The sequence below is a fragment of the Pyrus communis genome, chromosome 8 (genome assembly GCF_041283825.1).
Source record: "Pyrus communis isolate YQ-2024b chromosome 8, ASM4128382v1, whole genome shotgun sequence".
Taxonomy (NCBI): Eukaryota; Viridiplantae; Streptophyta; class Magnoliopsida; order Rosales; family Rosaceae; genus Pyrus; species Pyrus communis.
Window position 1 is genome coordinate 21,257,194 of NC_142572.1, and position 23,880 is coordinate 21,281,073.

The 23,880-nt window shown below is 38.2% G+C and overlaps 2 protein-coding genes across 5 annotated transcripts; both read right to left on the reverse strand.

Annotated features, from left to right (window-relative positions):
• Window positions 1-2,153: 2,153 nt before the first annotated feature.
• LOC137717842 (putative E3 ubiquitin-protein ligase ARI8) lies at window positions 2,154-4,412 on the reverse strand. The gene has a single exon (XM_068457330.2). It carries the CDS (start codon window positions 4,030-4,032, stop codon window positions 2,416-2,418), a length of 1,617 nt encoding a protein of 538 aa, XP_068313431.2. The 5' UTR covers window positions 4,033-4,412; the 3' UTR covers window positions 2,154-2,415.
• Window positions 4,413-5,724: 1,312 nt separating this feature from the next.
• LOC137717336 (exocyst complex component SEC3A) lies at window positions 5,725-23,312 on the reverse strand. 4 transcript variants are annotated; one of them, XM_088698866.1, is made up of 25 exons: window positions 14,229-23,312; window positions 13,234-13,304; window positions 13,046-13,130; window positions 12,816-12,883; window positions 12,606-12,708; window positions 12,177-12,322; window positions 11,509-11,626; window positions 10,884-10,988; window positions 10,243-10,344; window positions 10,002-10,139; window positions 9,688-9,816; window positions 9,512-9,592; window positions 9,295-9,369; window positions 8,778-8,951; window positions 8,548-8,689; window positions 8,364-8,428; window positions 8,000-8,170; window positions 7,825-7,904; window positions 7,582-7,663; window positions 7,056-7,153; window positions 6,865-6,973; window positions 6,644-6,712; window positions 6,307-6,372; window positions 6,145-6,234; window positions 5,725-6,063 (listed from the first exon to the last, which is right to left on the reverse strand). In XM_088698866.1, the coding sequence occupies exons 4-25, from the start codon at window positions 12,833-12,835 to the stop codon at window positions 5,953-5,955; spliced, it is 2,274 nt and encodes a 757-aa protein (XP_088554992.1). In that variant the 5' UTR covers window positions 12,836-12,883; window positions 13,046-13,130; window positions 13,234-13,304; window positions 14,229-23,312; the 3' UTR covers window positions 5,725-5,952. The 4 variants fall into 4 exon arrangements, with proteins under 4 accessions (XP_088554992.1, XP_068312756.2, XP_088554990.1 ...); XM_068456655.2 differs by having other exon boundaries at window positions 13,050-13,130; window positions 14,229-14,741; XM_088698864.1 differs by lacking the exon at window positions 6,644-6,712 and having other exon boundaries at window positions 13,050-13,130; window positions 14,229-14,744.
• Window positions 23,313-23,880: the final 568 nt, after the last annotated feature.

The following is a 23,880-nucleotide window of genomic DNA, read 5'->3' on the forward strand; positions in this document are numbered from 1 at the left end:
CAAGTGCTGACAGAGGTCTTTGGTTTTATGATTTTCATTAGGGTTTTTAACTTTTTATTTTAATTTGATTTAAGGGCTAAATGGGAAAATGCGAAAGATTTTTTATGATGGGCGTGTGAAGATAACTATTGGGTTTAAATATAATTACTTTTTTTTTATTTTTCCGATTTGAGGGATTAGTAATTTAATTAAGGTATTAAGCAACGGGTTAATTAAGATGTGTAATTTAATGGTTTCTGATGAGCTCGAACGAGCGTTTGAAGTCCATTCATTGCTTTGCGATTAGTGTATAACTAAGTTGAAAATGTTACGGCCCGAGTTAAAAGACTAATGGCTGGTACAAGGTTGCTCAGATTTTTCTTGATCAATCAGATTATTGTATCAATCAGATTTTTCCCGGCTCTCCAAACTGAGGCTAAGGCCGCCCTCCTGGCGGTCGCCTCGGCAATTGATAACGGTTTCTTCGATGTGGCCTTTGAATGTGATTCTCTGGAACTCATTAGCAACATCATCCCAAGCATGGAATTGGACCATATTTCCTCTGTTAACCAAAATCCGGAATCTTTCTCATTGCTTTCAGTCAATTAGATGGCAATGGATTCCGCGTCAAGCGAATGGTGCAACCGATTGGGTTGCTTCGCAATGTAAAAGAGGGATGCGCACTGACGTTTGGGTCATTAGGCCCCCATCCTCTCTAGTTCATATTTTGCCGAAGGATGGTCTCCCTTGCCCCCCTTAATTTGTGCTGGCTGAGATAGGTGAGGTTAGCAGATTGGACCTCAGCGTCGCTATCAGGTCGTGCTCTGCTCATCTCCCCTGTCTTAGCTTTGGGCGAGACCTTCTGTTGTTTTTCTTCCTCTGTCTTTCTGCTTTCGTTTGTAAGTTCTCTTTGTCCAAAAAAAAGTGATAGCAGACGGCCATCCAGTACAGCCCATGATCTATCTCAAAATAACATCTTTGGCAAGCGTCTATGATTTGCCCCATCCCCAAATTGATAGAGAACCCTAACTTTGAACCATCCACATTGATTCATCGGTCAGATCTTATTATAATTTAAAAAACTAATACAAATATCAAAGAAGGTATTTGGATTTCATCTAAGAGGTCCTCAATCTGAAAAGACTTAAACAAAACATAAAAGACCAATTTGGCCACATTAGTTGTCACCGTACTAGTGAATTTGAGAGCGAGATATATCTGAGAATAAGCAAAAACGCATCTAAGTATTGAAATCATTCACACTCAAACTTAGGGACTGAGATGACACTTCAAAGCCAGGGGAACACCATTCCTAATGAAAATCAAACATTTAGCCAATTGACATGAGAAATTCCAAACATAGAAACTACAATAACAGAAATGAAAACACTCTCTGACAATTAGTAGGAACAACTCTGAAAATGAATTGACAAATGAACCAACTAGTGTCCATACCAAGTGCTCAACTTCATCAATGAAGCTACTAGAAACATCAAAGTAGACCTAAGAGGAGTTGATAACAAACCAACACAAATTAAACAAAAATATTCATTTGGAGAGACTCACAAATAACCTCACCAAAAGAGGCATTTATCGACAAAATAGTAAAACAAAAATCAAAGATGCAGCAATTCATGAGAAGATGAAGAAGAAAGGCTACGAGAATAAGGACAGTGGCTGCTACCGGTCTCCAATCAAATAAGGAGTCTGCGGCCATGAATTTTGTAGACCAAGGATTCTGATAGGAGGAAGGAGAGGAAGATTTGATAATTCGACACAAAACTTATATAGAAGTGATGTCTCTTATTGGTGATTTTGGTACTCTTAAAGATTCATTAAGGGCCACATACAAGTAATTCCCATGTTTTGAAACAAAATCACTTATAGTGCTATGCAAAAATTCCACAAAATCACTTATAGTGCAATGTAAATCTTCCGGTTCATCTTTAATAAAATTACTTATATACGTTGTGTGATTTGACGGGAAGAAAAAAAAAATCGCTACTAGGGAGAAGAATGCTTCACAAAACCCTCATTTCCAAATTCAATTTCTGCGTTTTATTTGTACTGCAGATGAGTGCATGATGACATTTTTAAAGTGGTATTGTTACCTCCTACACTTTGCTAGTGATTTTGCTATTTTCATAACTCCCAATGAGATATCAAACATAACATTTATCAATGGCAAACAGAATTTGATTAGAAGAAATATACTACACAAAAGGTTTCATACCGAACAAGAAACGAAATGAAACTTCCTAAGCAAGTTACCTATCTCATAACAAATCATCTAAATTGGAGTCCATTAGATCATAAATAAATGGGGGAGGAAAACAGAGAGCTAGTTAACGCCTTCTCAGGAGTCATGACACACCTCTCCAGCTTCCAGGTTACATTGGAGAACAAGCATTCACAATTGGCACACTGGTCACAAGATCAAGACTTGTGAATCCCCTGTATGTCCAATTCAGAAAGATCATTCTCCAACGCTCTAACCAGCTTCTCAAAATAACTTGCAGTCACCTTTGTCAGTCTTATGAGCTTTATACGAAAGTCCCGGAAACTTTCCAACGGACCTTTAGCAAAGAGAAACTCTTTCATCTCACTCTCAGCACATTTGTGAAGCCTCTCCAGGCTGAACTCTGCGTGGCCTTGCAAGTACTCGAATAGCCGAATCTTCAGTTCTTCATTCTCGGGAATGTAGTACCCGTATGCATACGTCCATCGCAATACCTGCCTACAGTCAATGATCTGCCGCCACGCCTCTACAATAAACTTGAGCTGAAGCTCCGATTGACATTGTATGGCGGCAAGCTTCATAATGTCCTTGCTCTGCACATTATGTAAATCCTCTATTGCTTTTTTCTTCGAAGACAGATTGTTTGCCCATCGTTCATAATAATGTAGGTATTTCTCCACGTATCTCTTTGCCCTCTTTTTATCCCTCCCAGCTTCAACCTTGTCCGGGTCAGTTCCCGTATATTCATCAGTTGCCCTGTTATATCCATTGCAGCATGTATGTCCAGTATAATTCTCGAGGCAATACCAGCAAAATTCATACCTGCAAGGGTTTGCGCAAGTCATATGATTACACCCGTTGTTCTTCTCGATTGGTTTCTTGCACTTGGGGCAAGGCTTGGTATTCCCGAGTATCCACTGCGCATTCATCGAGTCGTCCTTGTTCTTCGAAATCCAATTTTCCACAGTCTTGCAGTTCACAGGACGGTGAATTTCCTCATTGCAATTCCAGCAAAACCCGTACAAGCAAAGGCACGAAACGTCATAGCTTTTGGTTCCACCTGCATTGAATTTCACAGCGTACTTGCAATCCGGTGCAGGGCACCACTTGATCTCCCTGCGCCCTTCAACGTAAGATCTCAAAAGGAAGTACTTATACCTCTCATGATCTTCTCTTGTCGTCAAACCCTCGATTAAATCCGGTCCAACCGCTGCCTTGCAAGACGGTTCGGGACATCTCAGCACCATCAAACACGCCGGACCCTCATCTATCGCTGATTTAATATAACCTGTCCAGCAATCCCGACAAAAGGGATGACCGCAAACAGCGAAAAAAACATCCTTTGATCCATACTGATGATCATCAAAACATATTCCGCAAGTAATCAAATCTGTGGGATGGAAACTAACCACGGGCTTCCTCAACAACCCTACCTTCTCTCTGACTCTATCTTCGTCGGCGAACCACTCCTCGTTGACTTTGCTGACGCTCCAGTTGAAGTGTGAGAGGAGGAAGCATGCAGCGGATTTCGGTATGGAAAGGATTGTAGAAACTGTTGTGATATCTTCCTCCTGCAGTTGGCGAATATCTTCCTCTTTCAATATGGCGTAGTTTTGATATGGATTATGAGACGAATCAGTACTTTCGCTGAACTCGTAGTGATCGGTGCTGTCGATGTTGTCTTCTTGGACAAAAGCAAATTCATCATCAACTGCGTCGTCTTCTTCTTCTTCAAAACGTTCTGATCGATCTGATTCTTCATCGCTGTTTATGACGATGTAGTTGTCGCCGTTCCGGTTGCGTTTCTTGTCCATGGTATACAGAAACCCTAGAGATTGTTTTATTTGATTCCTTCCGTTTTATTCTTTCGCCGATAGCGATGATTTCGACAAATAGATCGTTTCTTTCGGAACGATCAGCCCTCTACGGAGTCACCGCAGTCGATGTGATCCCGAGGTAAGATGGGATGGACGGTGGATGAAGGTGGATGAGGCACTGATGCCTGATTAGGTATTTATAGCGACGGAGAGTTGCTCTGTGTCTACTCTTCTACTGGAATTGAAGTGATTTTTCAATGTAACCGGTACATGAGTGGTACATCACGTGTTATTATACAAATAGTAGAATATGTGTGCTAAAAAGTTAATAACTTAAAAATTAAAATTTTTCATCACTTCTTTTAAAACACGTGATTTTCCCGTCACAATTAAAAATAACTTTGAAGCTTTATCAGTGGTATTGCGATTCTTTATGCCGTTTTGAAGTTTTGCCCCACCAACAGGCCCATAACCAAGTTGGAGAGAACCACCGTGGAACGGTCCAATAATTAGAGATGAATTTCAGATCCATATTCGAGACTGCACGTCTAGGTTCGATTCGTCCAATGATTAGAGATGAATTTCAGATCCATATTCGAGACTGCACGTCTAGGTTAGATTCCTAACGTTGATGGTCAGAAGAAATTGAAATGCATTTGTAAGTCTTTCTGGCCTCTGAAAAAAGTGAAATGATACGACGAAGCCACTAGATTTCCTTATTAATTTAAAAAAAAAATAAAAAAATAAAAAAAAAGTTGAGCTCTGATTTTTGCAAAAGTTTGCATGGTCGATAGAAGTTAGACAAGAGTGGAAGAAAAGGAGTTAGCCACGATAGACGTCCTTTTTCTACCACTTTTTGTTTTTTTCCATCACTCCACGGAATCAATGGTGGAGGAGCTGGAGATAAGGCGAAGTGGAAGCAAAGGGCCAATAATTCCATGGAAAAAGAGAGTTTGGAGGTTGGTGCGGTGAGGCTGCTGGTTGAATTGCCACTGGCGACCGAGTTATTAAAAATTTCTCATCGGTATATGCACTTCTTTCAGTTTTTCATTTGCTTGTACGAAATGTTCACGACCATCTCCAATCCGTGGATTAAAATCCAAAATTTTTAACTTGAAAAATTTAAGTTATAATTTAGAATCACTATCATCACTTCCACTACCGTGTCACCATCGACAAATGTTTCAAAAACACAAGTAACAAACCAATATCAGAAGACAAGGTTCGAACAAGTGGGCTTGTTTTGGTCCCAATCTTTTCCGAACCTCGTCTTCCTACTCAAACCACTTGTCAAACAACTTACTTGCGTTCCAATCACGGCGGCGGAGTAAGATGATCGCCGCGGCTCTTGACACGGAGAGTGTTGAGCAGATATCTGTAATATCACGGAGTTGGCGTTGGCTCATGTCTGCTTGTTTCAAGATTGTGTAGCGAAGCGGTTGCGACACCGTTTGATCGTCTCTGAGGAATCTGTTGGAGTAGTGAGTAGAATCCATGGTGGAGGAGTTGGAGATAAGGCCGAGAAGTGGAAGAAAAGGACCAATAATTCCATGGAAAAAAGAGTCTAGAGGTTGGTCCACGACCGACTTTTTAAAAAGCTTCTCATCAGTATATGCATTTTTTTTCAGCTTTTCATTTGCTCGTACAAACAACAATGACGTTTCATGCTAATAAAATGAGGATACGTGATGACAAATGAACACATATCGTTACATTATAAGCATAAGATGCCACTGTGAACTATGACACGCTCGAAAAATCGACAGGAGACACTCGAAAAATCAACATTTTTTAATAAATCAAATTACCAGAAAATGTTTCCGGAAAATGAAACAAAAAGAATGGAAAGGAAAGATTATGCAAGCTAAGTTCATCCCTCAAAAGAAGCTGTCAAGATATGCAAGGAAAACTCTCGCTTTACATGGTAGCCAAAAGGTCTCTCAGTTCTGCTACGGTGAGAAAGGTCTCTGTCGGGTAAATCTTGGCGACGAGTTGAGCAAAAGTTTCATACTTCTCAAGGAATTCCTTCTGTCAAAATCCGCGACATTCATCAGATATTATCAATGGGAAGGTGAAGGAACTATTTGCGAAGAAACTTTTGTTACGTACCTTGCATTTTTCCCATAAAGAAGGCAGCAGTTCTTCTGAAGTCATGTTTTTCTGCAACTTCTTGTACATTGCAGTGATGGACTTGTCAAGCTGTACATCCATGAAAGTGTTAGAAACTAACATTCACAGATGAAACTATTTCGGATAGGTAAATCAACTCACCCCGTATAAGCTTGATTTTAACACCTTCCGCAGATCCGCCTTTGACAACCCAAGCTGGAAAGGGATCTGCAATTTGTGAAGGAAATGAATATCAGCCATTACATTCAGAAAATTAAGACTTCGAAAATAAATATCTCCACGTAAATCATTCGGGCAAATTACACTATACAGTCCATTCGCAAGATGGGGCTCAATATTCTTCATGGTGTAAAGATGTACTAATCAATGGACACAGTTTCATTTTCACGAGTAGTATGACGTAATTAAGAGTGGTTTCATTTTTTCACTTTTTTTCAGATAGATATTTGAGATCCATCTCAGCCGTTTACACACTAACCTCTTCTGGTGCGATTGTAAACATCAAATCCTCTATTTTTCGAGCAAACTGGAAAAGCCGTTCAAATTGCTGCCGAAAGAAAACACAACGAGGGTATATTTCACCAAAATAGATCTGCCCTTGAGAAAACTGCTGTGTCTATATGAACATAATTCTACAAGGAACAAGGGGTGGGGTGGGAAGAAAAAATTATATAAAGATTTGGCATCGGGATAACTCACAGTGTATATGATCATGCTGTTATGGCGTGTGCAAGCTTGTTCGTAAGCTTCACTTGCCTGGTGATAAAATTTGGCCAAGGTGGGCACAACATTTGCTAGGTCATACAAACTGCAACCCAACAGCTCCTCATAAAAAATGGTCAACGAAAAAAGAAAGCATTGATCATAGTAGAAAGGAAAAAGAAGAATACCTATTCTGAAATGCAGCATAGTTCTCTAATAGAAAAAGATCAGAATATTTTGGCTCTGTTTGTGCAATTTTCTCCAAAGTCACAAACATTATGCTAACCTGTCAAACAATTGATCTAACGTAAGAAAATGGAGACGCAGTTCTGTTAAAACATCAAACTGATAGACAATCAAATGTTATCATCATCTATCTTCACACAGCCTATAGACTGCAAGGTTTAGAAAAAAGAACGTTGCCCTCTGAATTCAAACTTGAGTAATCAGTGTGATAACTAAAAATAAGCTTTAATACATAGGAAGAATACTAGCATGGTGTATGATTGAAGCATAATTTTAAGAAAATCTTCCTCATACTGCTTGAACCACCATATTGCTGGTGAACCCAGCAAACAAAACCATTAAAATCAACGGTTATTGATTATGCTGTATACCATGATATCTGATAATCATCACTTTCTTTGCATTATACTACCAATGACGAGAATAATTTTCAGAAAAAAAAAAAGAAAGAAAAAAAAAAGCGCTCACAAATTTTGTGTATGCTTGATCAACCAAATCCCTAGATTGTCCCTGGATGTACTGCTCCATTCGTGTTGCCAAAGTAGCAAATCTAAGTAAAAGGGAAGACAAGCAAACATAAGCAACTGTAACTGCCTGATCAGAACAGATAAATTTCTACAGGAAATTGCATTCCTCAATTTGAAGACATACAGAATTATTTCCATTTTTGTTTTACATATATGATAAATATGGCAAAAAATGCCAGTTCACCTTGGGATGTATGATAAGACACCCATTTGTCTAACATTGCGCTCGTTTTTTTCAATCTGGTGGCAAGCTTCATCAACAAACTGCAAAGGATCATAAACATTACAGGGATTCAGAATCTTCAGAACATAACCTCAAAAACATATGATGATGATCACCACTAATCACAGAAACTTACGCGACTGAACTGCATAGAAACCCTCGACTCCAGATCACCAAGCAAGAGACGCACAAATCCTGCTGCATCAGCTTTCTGACCAGAAAGATAGCGCTCTGTAATCCCATGCATTGATATGCAGCGTAAGGGATCAATCTTGTAAGCCCAATCCACAACGGCATAAAAGTCTTCCTGAAAACTATATAAATTGGCCTCTTTTATTTTTTCATAAGGAACTTTAAAATGACTACAAGATAGTGCATGCTGCTATGCACAAGTCATGACCAGGATAGAGAGGCTGAACTGGTGAGGTGTGCAAATGAGGCCCTAACAACAAAAATCAAGAGCAGGTACAAAAAAATAGGCAACAAGTTCTGCACATTACCTGGATTCCATCGAGTAAATCCTGAAGAGATTCATTTAATGCTGCAAGCTCTCCTGAACTTTTACCTACAAAATTAGACAATTGTATAAAATGCAAGAGAAAGAAGCAGAAACAGCCATTGCAGTCAGTTAAAATATGATCAGAAGCACATAGGTAATTACAACAAAAATATAGTGTAAATTACCAGCCTTGCTGTCCTTGTCATCAATGTCCATGATTCCCAAATCATCGTCATTGGTGTCATCAGACTTATCTCCATTAGCAGTACCCCCAGGAGGATTAAGTGCTGGAACTTCAAAACACATAAAGTGCGCAAAGAAAGAACTCTGCAGTTGCACCATTTTAGAATGGAGATTTAATACGGAGATATGTGCTATGTAGATCAAAGAAACTATAATGTAACTCGACTTTAACCTCATCTACAAGGAGTGGGATAAAAATTGTAAGCATCTTGGAATAAGCTTCAGAAACGGTAGAAGTGTCTGCAGCATTTGCATTTTGACCAGACCCAGTAGAAGTTTCAAGCCAGACGGTTGGATTTCTTGATGCTTTTGTACTAGCACGAAGCTCATTTGCAAATTCACGAGCCTGTAGGTATCAAATTATCTACTCAATCTTTCAAACTGATCAAACTACTTAACTATCTAATGTCTATAAAATTTTATTTCAAGAACAAGAATGATTTGATTAAGTTATTGCAATGTTGAATCAAATCACCACCATTTTGGCTTAACTTATTACAAGTTGATTCTACATTGAACGACCAAAGCATCCATGTCACAATCTTATCAGGAAGCCTGGTGATCAGATGGAAAACCCATCATATAAGACAAAATTAAATATAACTGATAAAAACAGCAACCAAATAATACTTCTAACACATATATATAAGTAACATTCAGGTGATAGAATATAAGGTTGTGATTCTCACCTCACGACGAATAAGCAAGTTGAGGGAGCTACAATATGCTTTCCTCAAAGCGCCCATGCAATTCTTATCAAGACTCTGCAAATGCAAAGAGAAAGAGAGGGGAAGAGAGGGGTGGGGAGAGTGGGGGGAAGGTAAGCAAAGGAAAAAAAACAGCAGTGCACAAGCGGAAGTAGAAAGAACAAAATTCCTAATGGTTAATGTAATTAACTTAATCGACCTTTAAATGTTGCAGAAGGCGAGCATATGTTCTGCATTTGTACCGTAGATCAGCATGATCAGGCCTTTTCAGTTGGCCCCGCTATTTTAAACAAGCACAATAGTGAGCATTAAGATGCATACACAGGAAATGACAATTTTGATCAAATTGTAAAAGAAACGTCTCCTAAAGTGTACCAGAGAAAAGTAGCTCTTGTCACTTATCATAAAATCCACCAAACTAGCAAAATAATTTCGCAAGAACTCAGAAGCTTTCCTGACAAATGTAGATTTCAATTTTTCAAGTTCTTCTCGCTTCTCTTTAACCTGTAAGAATTTCAATTACTACTTACAAACACAATGAGGTTTCCAATATCAATAATCAAAACAGCTATTTCTAGTCTAGCACCTCAGTAATGAGAGGGAACTCTAAATTTCAAACATCTGGCCACAAATTTTTGAAAAAAAAAAAAAAAAAAGAACTGAACAAATGAGATAGGCAGAATGCTTACAGCCCGTATATTTGCATATATAGGGTCCAAGTTTGGCGCTTCAAGACTGCGTAAAGCACCAGCCAACCACTCACACGCTTCTATGTTTTGAAGCATACGTGCTTCATCAAATGAACCTCCCGTCAAACATGCGGCATACTACACAAATGAAACAGCATTAAAGAGACTGTAGGCCTAAACAAGTTGCCAAAGTTAAAACTAAAAAGTTATCTCTCAAAGCTAAACATGAAGGACACCATACCTCAGAAGGAACGCGCAAACCTAGAAGAAGCTTATCGAGTTCCTCAATGAGTGCTCTATTATTTACAGATTGCACCTCCAACTTGTTATTGCGGGTTTCTATCTGGACATTGCAACGGAAAAAAGTTACAAGCATTCACGTAAAGGACATTTATACATCCAGCACTAGTATCTTAAAACTATCTTATGACATGGCATACAGAACCACCACCTCTTTAGTCAGAACCCTGACGAAATTGAAGCCAACACAAGATTAGCATCAATACACTTTTAATCAACAAGAATAAACATAATACCATCAAGTTTCTTGGGAAAATATGAAATGTAAACAACTTTATGTTGGATGCCATATGGTAAAAGTTTGAGGGAGGAAAGGAAACAAAAATTCACCACTAAAATTATTGTTAATATTTTCATATACAATGGCATAAACAGGCAAATTGAAGCTTTGACTAGATGTACAGTGCTAAATTCATGACAGATACAATATGCTTGTTCTTATTATTCATAAGAATAATATAAAAAAAATATACGAAAATAAATAAAGAAATTTTTCCACTGAACTGCATTGGAAATAAATAGTGTAGTCCATAAAGGATCAGCAAAAGTCTAAAAATTATCAAAGGTAGCTAAAGTCCCTACCGATTCGATGTCTTCTCTCATGTGTCTGAGTTTCACATTGAAAATGCCTAACCATTCGTCCATGTCATCGACACAATTTGTTGCTGCCTCAAGGCCTTGCAATACCTACAAGACCCATAAATGAACATATAAATGACAATAACATGTATCTTCAAGGAAATAGACAACCACCAGTCAATGTCCTAGAAGCAGGTAAAAGTAGCTTGCATATCAATCTCATAGAGACAATGTTAAAACAATGTACCCAAGTAACTGGAAGATGAATAAAGTTTCTGAGAATGAGGTAGCAACACCTTTTTATTCAAAAGCAAGTTGAAGAATCTAAACAGCGCAAGGTTAGAAGATGAATGAGAGAACATCCATGCTAAGCAATTACAGTGGTTGAAAAACCAGATAACTGGCATGCTTAGACCTGCCTGGCGCCATTTATATCATAGTCACATGGGTGAGACCGTATTGATATTGACAGGTAAAAAAGGAAGATTAAAAACCTTGGCTTTGTTTGGGAAGTGTGAAACCAAGCAACAAACAAAGAACATAAAAAGGACAATAAAGAAAAAACCTAACAAAGAAGAAATGCAGCAAACGGCATTGTATTCAACACAACTGATAGTAATAGAGTCACCTCGTCGATCAAGGGTTCACTTTCCAAAATGGCATGCACATTTGCTGCTTCCAAAGCCAGAAGCTCTCTCTTCAACCTTTCAGAAAATGCCTCTGCTTCACCAATACCCATGACATAACTGCATAGCACACAATTCAACTAAGTGACGAAGAGCACCCTATAAAGACATGGCATTTGATGCCTGCCACTTGGAAGTTGTCAAATCCAACCAATTAGACTTTTACATTAAATAACAATAGGCAAGGGCAGGACAATTTAGGATTCCCCAGTTGGTCTTTGAACTCTTGGAAGGCATCAATGCAGAATGTGTCATGAACTAAGCAGGCACTAAACCAAAGTTTTGTCTATCAGTCTAATTTTTTTTTTTTTTTAATAGTTTATCAGTCTAATTTCTAATCAGGAAATGACAGACAACCATTTGTATCTAGAAGACGACCACAAACAAAAGAAAATATAGTATATAGTGATGTTTTTGAAAAAAGAAATTACAAAAGACCTTCCTAACAATCAAATAATTCAACCCACCTAGTGCTCATACATTTGTTTTAATTTACAAACAGACATCACTTCAATTAAAATCTTATCGTACCAATATTCCCAAAAAGGACAAATGAAACAGAGCACAAACATTTTCTACATCACATCAGAAATAACGATACAGTACATACGTTCCCAAAAGTGCCTCCATGTCCTCTTCCTCAGCTTGGGAGACAAGTTCTTTTTCAACAGTTACTTTCAAGTCACTTTCCGTTACTGTAGATGCAGCAGGTCCCTCTTGCTCCTTTCCTTGGCTAGTGATAGCTGGTGTATTTTCCTAAACCATTTTTCACAAAAAAAAAAAGAAAAGAAAAATTGGAGACAGTTAACAACTAATAAATAAAGTTTCAGCTGTATGAAGCCAAAAACTAGGACAAGTTCCATGTAGTGACATGAAAAAACAAAACAACAAAAGAAATTCACATTGACAGAAAATAATCGTCATAAAGTTGTAACCATGATTACTGATTCCAAAGGAAGTGAAACCTTAAAACATAATTATCTTGCAATCTAATCTGTACATAAAAAACAGTACAAGTGTACAAATTCATCATATGCACCTTAGCCCAAAGAGCCATCTCCACGACATCTATACCAACAACTTTAGGAAGCTGACCCAGAGCATCTTTGCATATGTTCAAAATGCAAAGTAAAAGGCGGTTCCTACACAGAACAGAAAAAGAAAAGGAAAAAAGAAAGATAATCAAAATCTTATCAATCTGTTTACTGAAAGATAATATCGAAATAGGTGTATGTCCTCCATGGCTTACCTGTCATCAATATTTCGCATGGTCCATTGAGGAGGAGCAACACTTTGACTCCTAAGATTATCAAAGCCCTACAAGAAACTCCATCAGACCAAAATGGAGAATGGCACTCCAATTTTTCTCAAACAATGGTTCTTTTTTTTTTTTTTTTTTTTAATTGAAATAACCCTAATTCTTTGCACAAATTCCCACAATATATATACAGCATAGACACATGGAAGATGGAGCACTACCTACCAGGGTAAAAGTACACCCACTAGGGTCGTTCGTTAAAACCTCCACCTTTGAAAGATGCTTTAGTTTGTATAACTTTGCAGGCTGCAGTAAAAGAAAATTTCCGATTAATTGCAAATCGTAATCCAAATCCTAATCAAGCACAAATTTGCAGTACTAAATAAGACATTGCTGTTAATGACTTCACCTCAAGGACTCCTCCGGTGGAATATTTTAAGACTCGAAGAAAGGCTTTAGTCCTCTGGCCCTTGGATTTTACTGCACGAAAAAACAAAGGGTGGTCACCGACACAAATTAAGTATGACTAAGTGCATGCAGTGATCTACATCCGCCTGGATATTTATACTAGAGTGGGGAGTTATGCACACATACACAGGCCCATAACTAAGCTAGGAAAGACAAGTCTTTTATTTCCCTAGTGTGATATCAAATGACCGTCATATTTTAGAACAATCAGAAAGGAAGGTCTCAGTCAGTTGTATCCACTATCATAATGATACATTAGCAGCGAACTTCGAGTTTACAAGTGTAGCAAGAGAAGGGAAAAAAAATGTTGACCATCCCTTAGAAAACTTGTAATTCAGCTCAAAATTCTCGAATCAACCTCGCTGATAAAAATCATTACTGTGCCATTTAAGATGTTCATGTGCCTTGTACAGTCCTGTTAACGAAAATATGCGCAAAGGCAATGCTTTGGAGTCTTCTTACGACAATGCACCAAGACAAGCTAACAACATAATCGTCGAAAAAAACTAGTTCTAGTCACACTCCTTAAAGTAGTAGAGATAAATGATACTGCAAGTTCCAAAAATTGATATTATCTATCTTTCCTGTAAGATTGACCAACTTAAGCAATATTAATCGGCATTTACGAAGCTCCCCAATCTTTACTTCAACTCTTGTGAATAATACAGATCAGTCAAAGAGTTATATTTCTTCAAATTATCCAGTCTGAGCACCCAAACACATTTCCATCCAACCGCATTGCGGTTATCTGTTTCGATTCCGAATATATACTATAATCATTCCAAAATAGTGAAATGAAACAAGCCTAACAATTGGACAAGTTAAAACTTAGTCTGATTCTTCACAAAAGCTCAATTTCTCTTCCATTTTTCCACAGCGCATAGAATTTGTAATCGATTGAAACTACAGGGATGAAATAAAGACGCAAGTGCGTACCGGAAAGAGCCAGAACCCTAGCCTTGGCCATGTCGCGGCCGAGCATGTGCGTTATACCCCGGATCGCACGGCTCTTGGCCACGCGGATCGACATGACGACGCTCTGCTTGGTGCCTTCGATGGCGGCCTCGCAGGCCCGCCGAAGCTCCTGGTCGTCTGCGCTGGATTTCGCCATCGCCGGTGGTGGTGGTGGTGGTGCTGCACTCGGTGGATCTCGATCGGACACTGCTGTAGTTTAATGGTAAAATATACAGAAAAAATGGTGCGAAGACGAAAATGCGATAGTATACGTTGGCGTTGTGTACATGTGCTGGGGAGTTCAAATTGCCCCTTTTTTCTCTACCGAGCCTAATTGTTTGACATCTGTCCCTTCCTTTCACTGGCTGTACGGAAGTTTCGGGTTTGGATTAAGGAGGACCCAAAACGTGTCGGGTACGGGTAGATCGTTAAAAGGGACCTAGCTTCTCTGCCCTTCCACTTCTTATACACTCTCATCCTTTTCTATTTTATGCGCAAAAAACAATAGTAATATAAAATGTTGACGTAACTTAACCGTGATCACACAAATAGGAGAGGTTGAAAGTGTATGCAAAGTAGGATGGCAGATAAGCCATGCCCCGTCAAAAGGGAGTAAAATAAATTAAACTGCCGTCGTACTCTTGAACTATCACCTTGTTAAAAATTGACCCTTTTTAGTTATTTTATGGATGCACTAAAGCCCTAACGTTTTAACAAGGTCTAAATCGAATCTGATTCAATTTGAGCCAATTTGAGCTAGTTTGAAAGTTAAGAGCTTTCATTCATACAAAGAAAAATAAGGTTAGTAGAGTGAAACTTATAAAAAATTAACGGAAGAAGTTAATGACATTGAACCTGCTATTTACAATATTAATATTTCTCACTTTGATTTATCCAAAATCGAAGAACTCGCGCTCCTGCCGCTATCTAGAGAGGGGATAAAAACCTAGAAATATTTTGGGTCAACTTGTTTGTATAGTATTTTTAGGTAATAATGCTTGATTCTACAGAAAGTAAATGTGTACAAGAATCTTACAAGCCCAAAGAAAATAGACAGGCCCATTAACGTCTCAATGAATTTTTACCATGTTAGATCCAATTTAATAGTAAACAGGTCCGAACTAATTGAATACTTATGCCAGAAATTTCCCACGGGCTCAAACAGAGAGAGATCTCAGGGCCCAAAACAGAAACACAACATACCAAATCCCAAAAGATGAACTTGTAAACATCATCGACTCTAATAATCTGTTAAGTATTTTTCTTATCAAACAAGAAGTTGCACCACCAGTCCTCGTTGTTTCCTTCATTTTTCTTGCACTGCCACCCTCCTTTTAGATAGTGCGTCGCCATGGTGGATGTTCATGGTTTTCTTCCCCCAAACACCCGAAGGCTGCTGAAGCTTTAGCAGCTCTCTCCGGTCTGCACGGGCTATATGCTGAAGCAGGTTTCCAGCACTGAATTTCGATACATTCAAAAGACCCGATCATCTCAGTAACGAAAACAGCACGCTAGGGTAACCTCCGCCTTGAAAATTAGGCAGTTCCAAACGTCTTCCAGGATTCTAAACACAAAAGAGATGCACTAGACACACAAGAAGTTAGAATTCAATTCTCAATGCAACAAAGTAGGATGCAGGGATGCAAGGATTCGAACCTTGATCTTCTCAGCTACATCACAAGCTGAGTTGCTCTACCATTTTGAGCTACATCCCTCTAACCTAACCTAACCTAACCTAGCCTAGCCTAACAACAAATGCACACACAACAGACAAACAAATGACTGGACACAAGAAGTAAAGAAACGATCCGGACAATTTCTCATTTTACTCGAAATAGTTTTTTTTTTTTTCTTGCATGTTATCCCTAAGAGAGATCTCTAAATGCAGGACGAAAACACCGAAGAGCCGTAACAACTAGAGACATAATTACAAGCACTATCAGTGAACATCTCCTCTATCCGAACACCACCAAAATTTAGCAGCAGCAACAAAAGGACAGATAACTAACAACTAATGCAGACCTCAAGATAAATGTCATATTAATCCACTTGCATAAACTGATAGGACATATGAATCCCAACAGAAGGACATTTATCCTGACAGATAACTAACAACAAACGCGTTCTAATCCACTTGCATAATTTGTTGACAGATAACTAACAACTAATGCAGACCTCTCTTATATGACCTCTCTTATATCAGATGATCAAATGCTGAAAAACAGTAAAGAATGTTAAAAACAATCCCAACAAAATACCCTTCAAGATAAATGTCATATGAATCCACTTGCATAAGCTGAAACTATTGTGCCGAATTAGTACGCGTTACAAATATAATAAGTGTAGTTTTTGACTAAAATATATCATGTAATTGTATATAAAATCATGTGATCCTAGCAACAACAGTTAAAAACAAAATCAGATAGCGGCTTTAACTTACGATTCGATATAAGCATTCCTTCATCCAGTTAACATGCTTTGCCCTTTGTTTTAGCATTATATTCCAATTGCAGATACAGATCACCTCACCATAAATTATTGATGCCCTTCATTTAGCTGCTTTCAAAATTAGCCCACAATTAAGAATATTCACCATTTTCAATTAGTTAAAAATATTAATCAAGCAACACTACCATATTCATCCCTTTCTCCACGATGACGTTGCACATATAAAATCACAGACAGTTGCATTAAATATAAAAAAAAAACTGAATTTAAATTAATAATACAAGATTGCAAAACTTCAATACAAAAGGGAAAAAGGACTTTCATACCACTTTTATTTCCATCATCAAAACTTGAAATCAAGTTAGACCTCACCTAAGTTACAACTGCATAAGTAATACCACCACCACTAATGACAAGGTACACAAAGGGAAACAAAAGACATGATCGATGAGAAACAGGGAGATAATAAAGTCTGAACAGGACATAACCCGACTCCACGGTCAGTTCCATCAACTTCAACATGACACTCATTCAAGAAAAAAAGATATAAGGTCCACATATATATCCCAAACAATGCTGCCAGATAGATAGCATGTTAAACACCCCACTCTTAGTTTCTAACGAGGGCCTTGTGCAGGAATGCATCGTTATAGCTGCCAGGATACTATGAACTCTTACAGATGGCAAATTAAACGATAACATGATAGGCCAGAAAGCATGAACCTCTTAATCAAAAGCAACTCCCGGAAGAAATCTCTGACCAAGGAAAGTGGAAGATATTGAATCAGCCCAACCCGGAGCTAATGAGACTTTACATTATTCTGCACAGGACCACAGCAAGACACAAACAGAGTTGTTGAAACAAAACCAGAATTCACAACAGTTGATGAAAGAAAACCAGAATCCTTGACTTCGATCCATGTAAAGTGCCATCTTGAAGATAAAAGCCATGAAGTAACAAACTCCATCTTAGAAGCAGCTCCATCTTAGAAGCAGTTCATACTCCTCTAAGATCCGATGAAGCTAAGCTCCACCCAAAGACTGCAGACATATAGAACCAGATCTTACGGCGCTTTACAGGAAAGCTAAATAGAAGAAAAGAACCATCATCCAACTTAAAATCAGCCGCAGACTGCTCTCCTCTGTAACTATGTTTAAAGACAACTGCATAATGCATTACTGAAATAAATAATGCCAAATGAAGAATTTTAAGTCACCAAACAAAATCCGGCCTCTGTCAAACAATAGGGAGTACCACCTTCCAAACAAGCTGAAACATTTGAACATAAACCAAGCTGAGATGCGTAAAACCAGTGCCAAAAGACTATGAAGCCAAGAAGTGTAAACCCAATGAAGACAATCTTTTTATGAACATAGTGACGGATGACAGATGAAAAGCAAACCGAATGTGAGGACAATGTCCATAAAGTAGACCCACGAAAGACTCCAAGCTAAAAACGTCTGCAAATGCATTAGTGGAAGACAATGGTATCCAAACCAATAAGAAATCAAGTAACAAGCCCAGAACTCAAACCCCTTCTAAAAGCATTTCGCACCCCTTCTGAGCACAGACAAGCTGGGATGTCTCTGCATACAAAAAGTATGCACAAATAATACAGCAAATATATAAACAAAGAAAGTAAAAATGAAAATCATAGAGGTCTCATAAGAACAAAAAAATTACAAACCAACCAAAAAAGGAAAAAAGTCAACCAAAAAAGGAAAAAAGTATCTGACTTTGTCGTAAAAGCAGGCAGGCTGTTTTTCATTCAACTGAGTGAGGCAAAGAAAAGTTTGAGACACATCTGCAATAAAACAGTGACTGTATAATGGTTCAGCATCTCAAAACCCACAAAAAACTTAAAACAAATTCATAAGGCAAACTATGGAAACCCCCTTTCATAAGCAGCGCATTCTCCCTCACTGAACTTGCACACGACATACAACCTAATGTGTGGACGTGTCTGCGTACGAAAAACATTGCTCAAATAACTATAAAATATCTCTACCACACCAACTAAGGAAAAAAAACCGTAAGCCAAAAAGACCCCCTCTCAAAAGTTGGCTGCTCTCCTATAATGAGTTGCACTCCATCCGACACAAAAAGGGGCATCTGCATAATTAATGGCTCAAACAATATCGCAAAACTCAAGAAATAGGAGATCAAGACATAGGCTAAGAAATATCAAACCCCCTCTTTAAAGCAGGCAGCCCATTGTCATCCAACATTCTGAGACTTCATAAACAGACTATATTGGAATGGGTCCTGCATAAAACAATGTTCCAATAATAGTTCCAGATCTCATCAAACCCAAACGAGTAAGAAATTAAATCAAAAACCGAACTCAAACCCCCATTCAGACTGCCCTCCTTCCAATGCTCACCAATATGTCTGCATACAGAAACAATGCTCACTCATGGTGCAAGATTGCATGCAAAGTCTAATAACGGACAATTAAAACAAAAACATAAGGTAACCCCTGTTAAAATCCATCGCTCTCCTTTAACAAAAACAGAGTCCGGACATGTCTGCATACAAAAACCATTGCTCAAAGGATGGTACAAGCTACGTACTAATTAAAATAAAATTAAAAATAATAAAAATAATAAAAAATAATTGTAAGCCCAAAAACCCCCTCTTAAAAGCTGCCTGCTCATGCTGCTCTCCGATAATGAAGTTAGACTACACAAACAGACAAAAGACAAAGGCATCTGCATAAATAATTGCTCAAATGATAGTCTACGACCGCATTTAGTTTAATGAATACAAGAGTATATAAGCTTAGAAGCATCAAACCCCCTTTTCAAAAGCAGTCGGCCAATCCATCCAACAGACTTCTTAAATAGACTATCTGGAATGGAACTGCATGAAACATTGTTGCAATGATTGTTTCAGCTCACGTCAACCCAAAGGAATAAGAAATAAAATAATAACCCAAGAACTACTCAAACCCCCATATTCAAACTGCTCCTTCCAAGGTTGTTGCCATATATGGACAAGAGAGAGATGGTCTGCATACAGAAATGTTGCTCAAATCATTGGCGTAGAATCGCATACAGAGTCGACAAATAGAAATTTTAAACAGAATCAAAAGAAACCCCCTTCAAAGCACCCCTTTCTCCTTGAACAAAGTTAAACCCCATACGCAAACGAACTCTAAAACGCATCTGCACAGAAAATTGCGCAAATAATGGTCCATGTCTCACAACCTCCAATATATAAGAAAGGCAAGCATAAACCAAGAAACATCAAACCCCCTTTTGAAGCAGGCAGCAAATTGCTCATCGACTGAAGTGAGATTTCACGACCAGAAATTCAGGTAGCATCTGATATGAAACATCGATCACTGATCAAATAATGGTAGTAGGTAACATTAACCCAAAAATAGGAAATTAAATAATCCAATAATCACTCAAACCCCATCTTAGAAACAGCCCGTTCTACAACAGAGCTAACAAGCATGGACCTCGTATACAGACAGGCGTAGGAATATGTCTGCATATAAAAACAGTGCTCAAATAAAGGCACAAGAATATACGCTCTAAGAAAATAGAATATAATCAGAAGAAAAAGGAACCCCCTAATAGAAGGACACCCACTCTCCTTTAAACTGTTCGACTCCTAATTAGCTGCACTTCAACACATCTGCATACAATCAGAAGAATAGGTAGACACAAATCGTTGAACCAGACAAAGCCAAAGAATCGAAAATTCAAGCAAAAACAAGGAAGCACTTAAAACCCCACTAAAAAACCGCACGTTCTGCTTCAACAAGCCAACTCCATACAGTATATCATCTGCAATGAAAATTCCACAAATAATGGTGCTAGATCTCATAAGCCCTAAGAAAACAGATATTGAAACATAAGCCAAGAAACATCAAACCCCCTTTTATATCAGGCAGCCATTTTCCTTCAACCGAGCGAAACTGCATAGCCAGAAAATATTTGAAAAGATCATTGTTCAAACAATGGTTCAAAATCACAAAAAATTAAATCAATCAAGACCACTCAAACCCCCGCTTTGAAGCAGCATTTTCTCCTTCCAACAAGATTAGAATGTGTCTGCATAAGGGAGCATTGCTTAGATTATGGCAAGATCCATACGCTCTAAAATACAAAAACAGAATCTTAAGCCAAGAGGAACCCCCTATTAAAATTCTGCCCGCTCATGTTTTAAAGAAGTGAAACTCCTAAAACCCCGACATTCTTTACTATGGATGGATAAAGTTAGGACCCTGTGATGCATCTGCATAAGACACCAAAGGAAGGACAGCACAGAAATCGAATGTAATGGACATTTAACAGAAACAAGAAGCCAATCAGGGTGAATAAACAAACCAAGCCACACAAAGCTCCCAAACTGTAGAATCCTAACAAGGCGCACTTTGACCCACATCTGCATAAAAACAAGAATGGGTAGACACAAACGTAGGACCAAACAAATCACATGAATAAGTATTCAATTAAAAGCAAGAAAGCACTTAGACCCCCTTCAAACCACCATGTTCTGCTCCAACAAGATGAGACTTCATAAACAAACAAGATACATTATCTGCAAAGAACATTCCACAAATAATGATGCTAGATCTCATAAGCCCTACGAATACAGAGATCAAAACATAAGCCAAGAAACAAACCCCCTTTAAATCAGGCAGCCATTTTCCTCGACCCAGCGAAACTGTAACCAGAAATTTTTTTTAATAAGATCATTGATATAACAATGGCTCAAATTCATAAAAGTTTAATCACACACAGAACCACTCAAACCCCAGCTTTGAAACACCCAGTTCTCCCTCAACAAGATTAAAATGTGTCTGCAGACAAAAGAGCTGATCAGAATGTGGCACAAGACCTATACGCTCTAAAACACAAAAAAAGAATTAAAAGCCAAGAGAAAACCCCTCTTAAAGGTCCCGCTCGTGTTTTAAAGAAGTGAGGCTCCTAAAACCCGGGCACTTTGTACCATGCATAGAGTGAAGTTATCTCTGTTGATGAATCTGCACTAAACATCAAGGGAAGGACAACACAGCAATCGAATGTAATGGACATTTAACAGAAAAAAGGAAGCCAAGCAGGGTGGAATAAACAAACCGTACCCCAGCTAAGAAGAATTTTGCATAAGACATTGCTAAACAAAAAACAAAAAACCTTCAAAACTCTTAGAACTGGAGAAAACAAAAACTGTGGGCAAGAAGCCTTAAACCCTAGTGTAAATTGATCCCTGAAGAAGAAACCTGAAAATACATAATAGCCAATATTTATTTAGGAATAAAAATTAAAAAGTAGTTGCAGAAGAATGAAATTTAACACATTATAACTAAGGAACCTAGAATGCTTTACAATTAAAAATTAAAAAGTAGTTGCAGAAGAATGAAATTGACCAGAATACTGGAGACAAGGCTAAATGCGACTCCAAACCTGCTAAACAAAAGAAACCAAACTAAAAAAATAAACACGGGCCAAACATTTTCTGAAGGAAAATAAATAATTAAAACGATCTGAAAACGGGAGATTGCACAAAGATGCAGAATTGAACGGAAATTTTGATTGTGGTCACGACCATACTTCTTTTTCAACTGAAATAATAAATATTGAGAACATAAAACCCGATTTGAACATATCTAGAAGACACAAACTACAAGTTACGTGTAAAAGAATGCCAGCTTGGTAATACCGTACAAATTCCCAATTTAGTATCTGCCAATAGAAGGTAATAAAATTTAGAACGATTTTTGTATGAGAGGGAGGAAAATAAACATTTAGAGTGCAAATTCAAGGGAGGCAACAAAAGATTGTTAACGCGAAAACAGGAGTACAAACCCAACCACAGAGCAATCACACAAGAACGCCATCAAAACATTAGCCAAATACAATACCTAACCGCTCGAGTCTTAGACATCTATGCGACTGAAACCCACAATCCATGCCTGAAAGTTAACAAAGCTCCATTTATTCGGCCACATAGGGGATGGGGATCAAAATTTCTAAACTAAATCATCATATCATAAACTTCAATGAGGTAACTAGAGGATCTTCAAATCGAAACCCCAGCTGAACAAGTTATTGAATCCAAAACGCCCTGGAACCACTACCACCACACCAAATCAAAAAAACCCAAAAGCAGATCAACAGATTTAAGATGAGATATCAAAATCCATCAATATCCACAAAACTTGATTGGGAATTCGCAACCTTCAAAAATTATCAGATCCAAACTTTTTAAAACCTGTTAAAAGAAGAGGCGATTGTCACGAATCCAGCCAAACCCTAGAAACACACCGACAGCACTACGAACGCATAATCAATCAATCAATCAGTCCCAAACAGATGAATCAAAACCGGAAACGCAATCCAAAAATTTGAAATATATAAGGAAATTCAACCTTCAAGCATCGTTAGATCGAAAATTTTAACCTGGCAAGAAAAATCCCCATCGCCAAGAATCCAAACCCTAAAATCACACCGATAACAAACGTAATCCATCGAAACATACAATCGATATCGCAGGAATCAACCAAGCCCTAACGGACAAATCGAAATCTAAAAACGACGGGAAACCTGATCGCTGAAGCCATAGAGCTCAACGGCAACAGCCGAACAAGTGAATTGTGAACACGACTTCGGGGGGTATTTATAGATGTAGGCGGTCAAGACGAACGGCTGAGATTAAACAGTAGTGGGATCAATGGAGGGTGGAGATTTAATATAGAAAGGGGCATTGGTTAGCTGTCGCCGCGGTTTCCTAAGTCGGTTGGTTACGACTTGAAACCAACGCTACCATTTATTTATTTATTTTTATTTTCCGTTTGTGGTTAGGATGCGCCGTCCTTGTTGGACCGGGATTTCTTTGGCCAGTGGGATTCAAGAAAATCTCATACCACGTGGCAGTGTTATACTGGTGGATAAGGAAGAGGACACTCTAGAAGGCAATGGAGCCTTGGAGAAGAAGGCTAGTCTTTTCATCTTCCTTTTTTTTTTTTTCAATTTTTTTGTCAGAAAAGGCATCGTAAATTTTTAGGGTGGATAGCTGGTCGTGTTCAAATTTATTTACTTATATTCACGTCGTGTAAAAGTGTTGAAAGACTCTAAATTTCATGTTCGTTAAAATTCATTTGTAATTCTGTTTAAACGGAACTGCATTAACTGATCAATCTTTTTGTCAAGAGATTTTTCATGTGTTCAA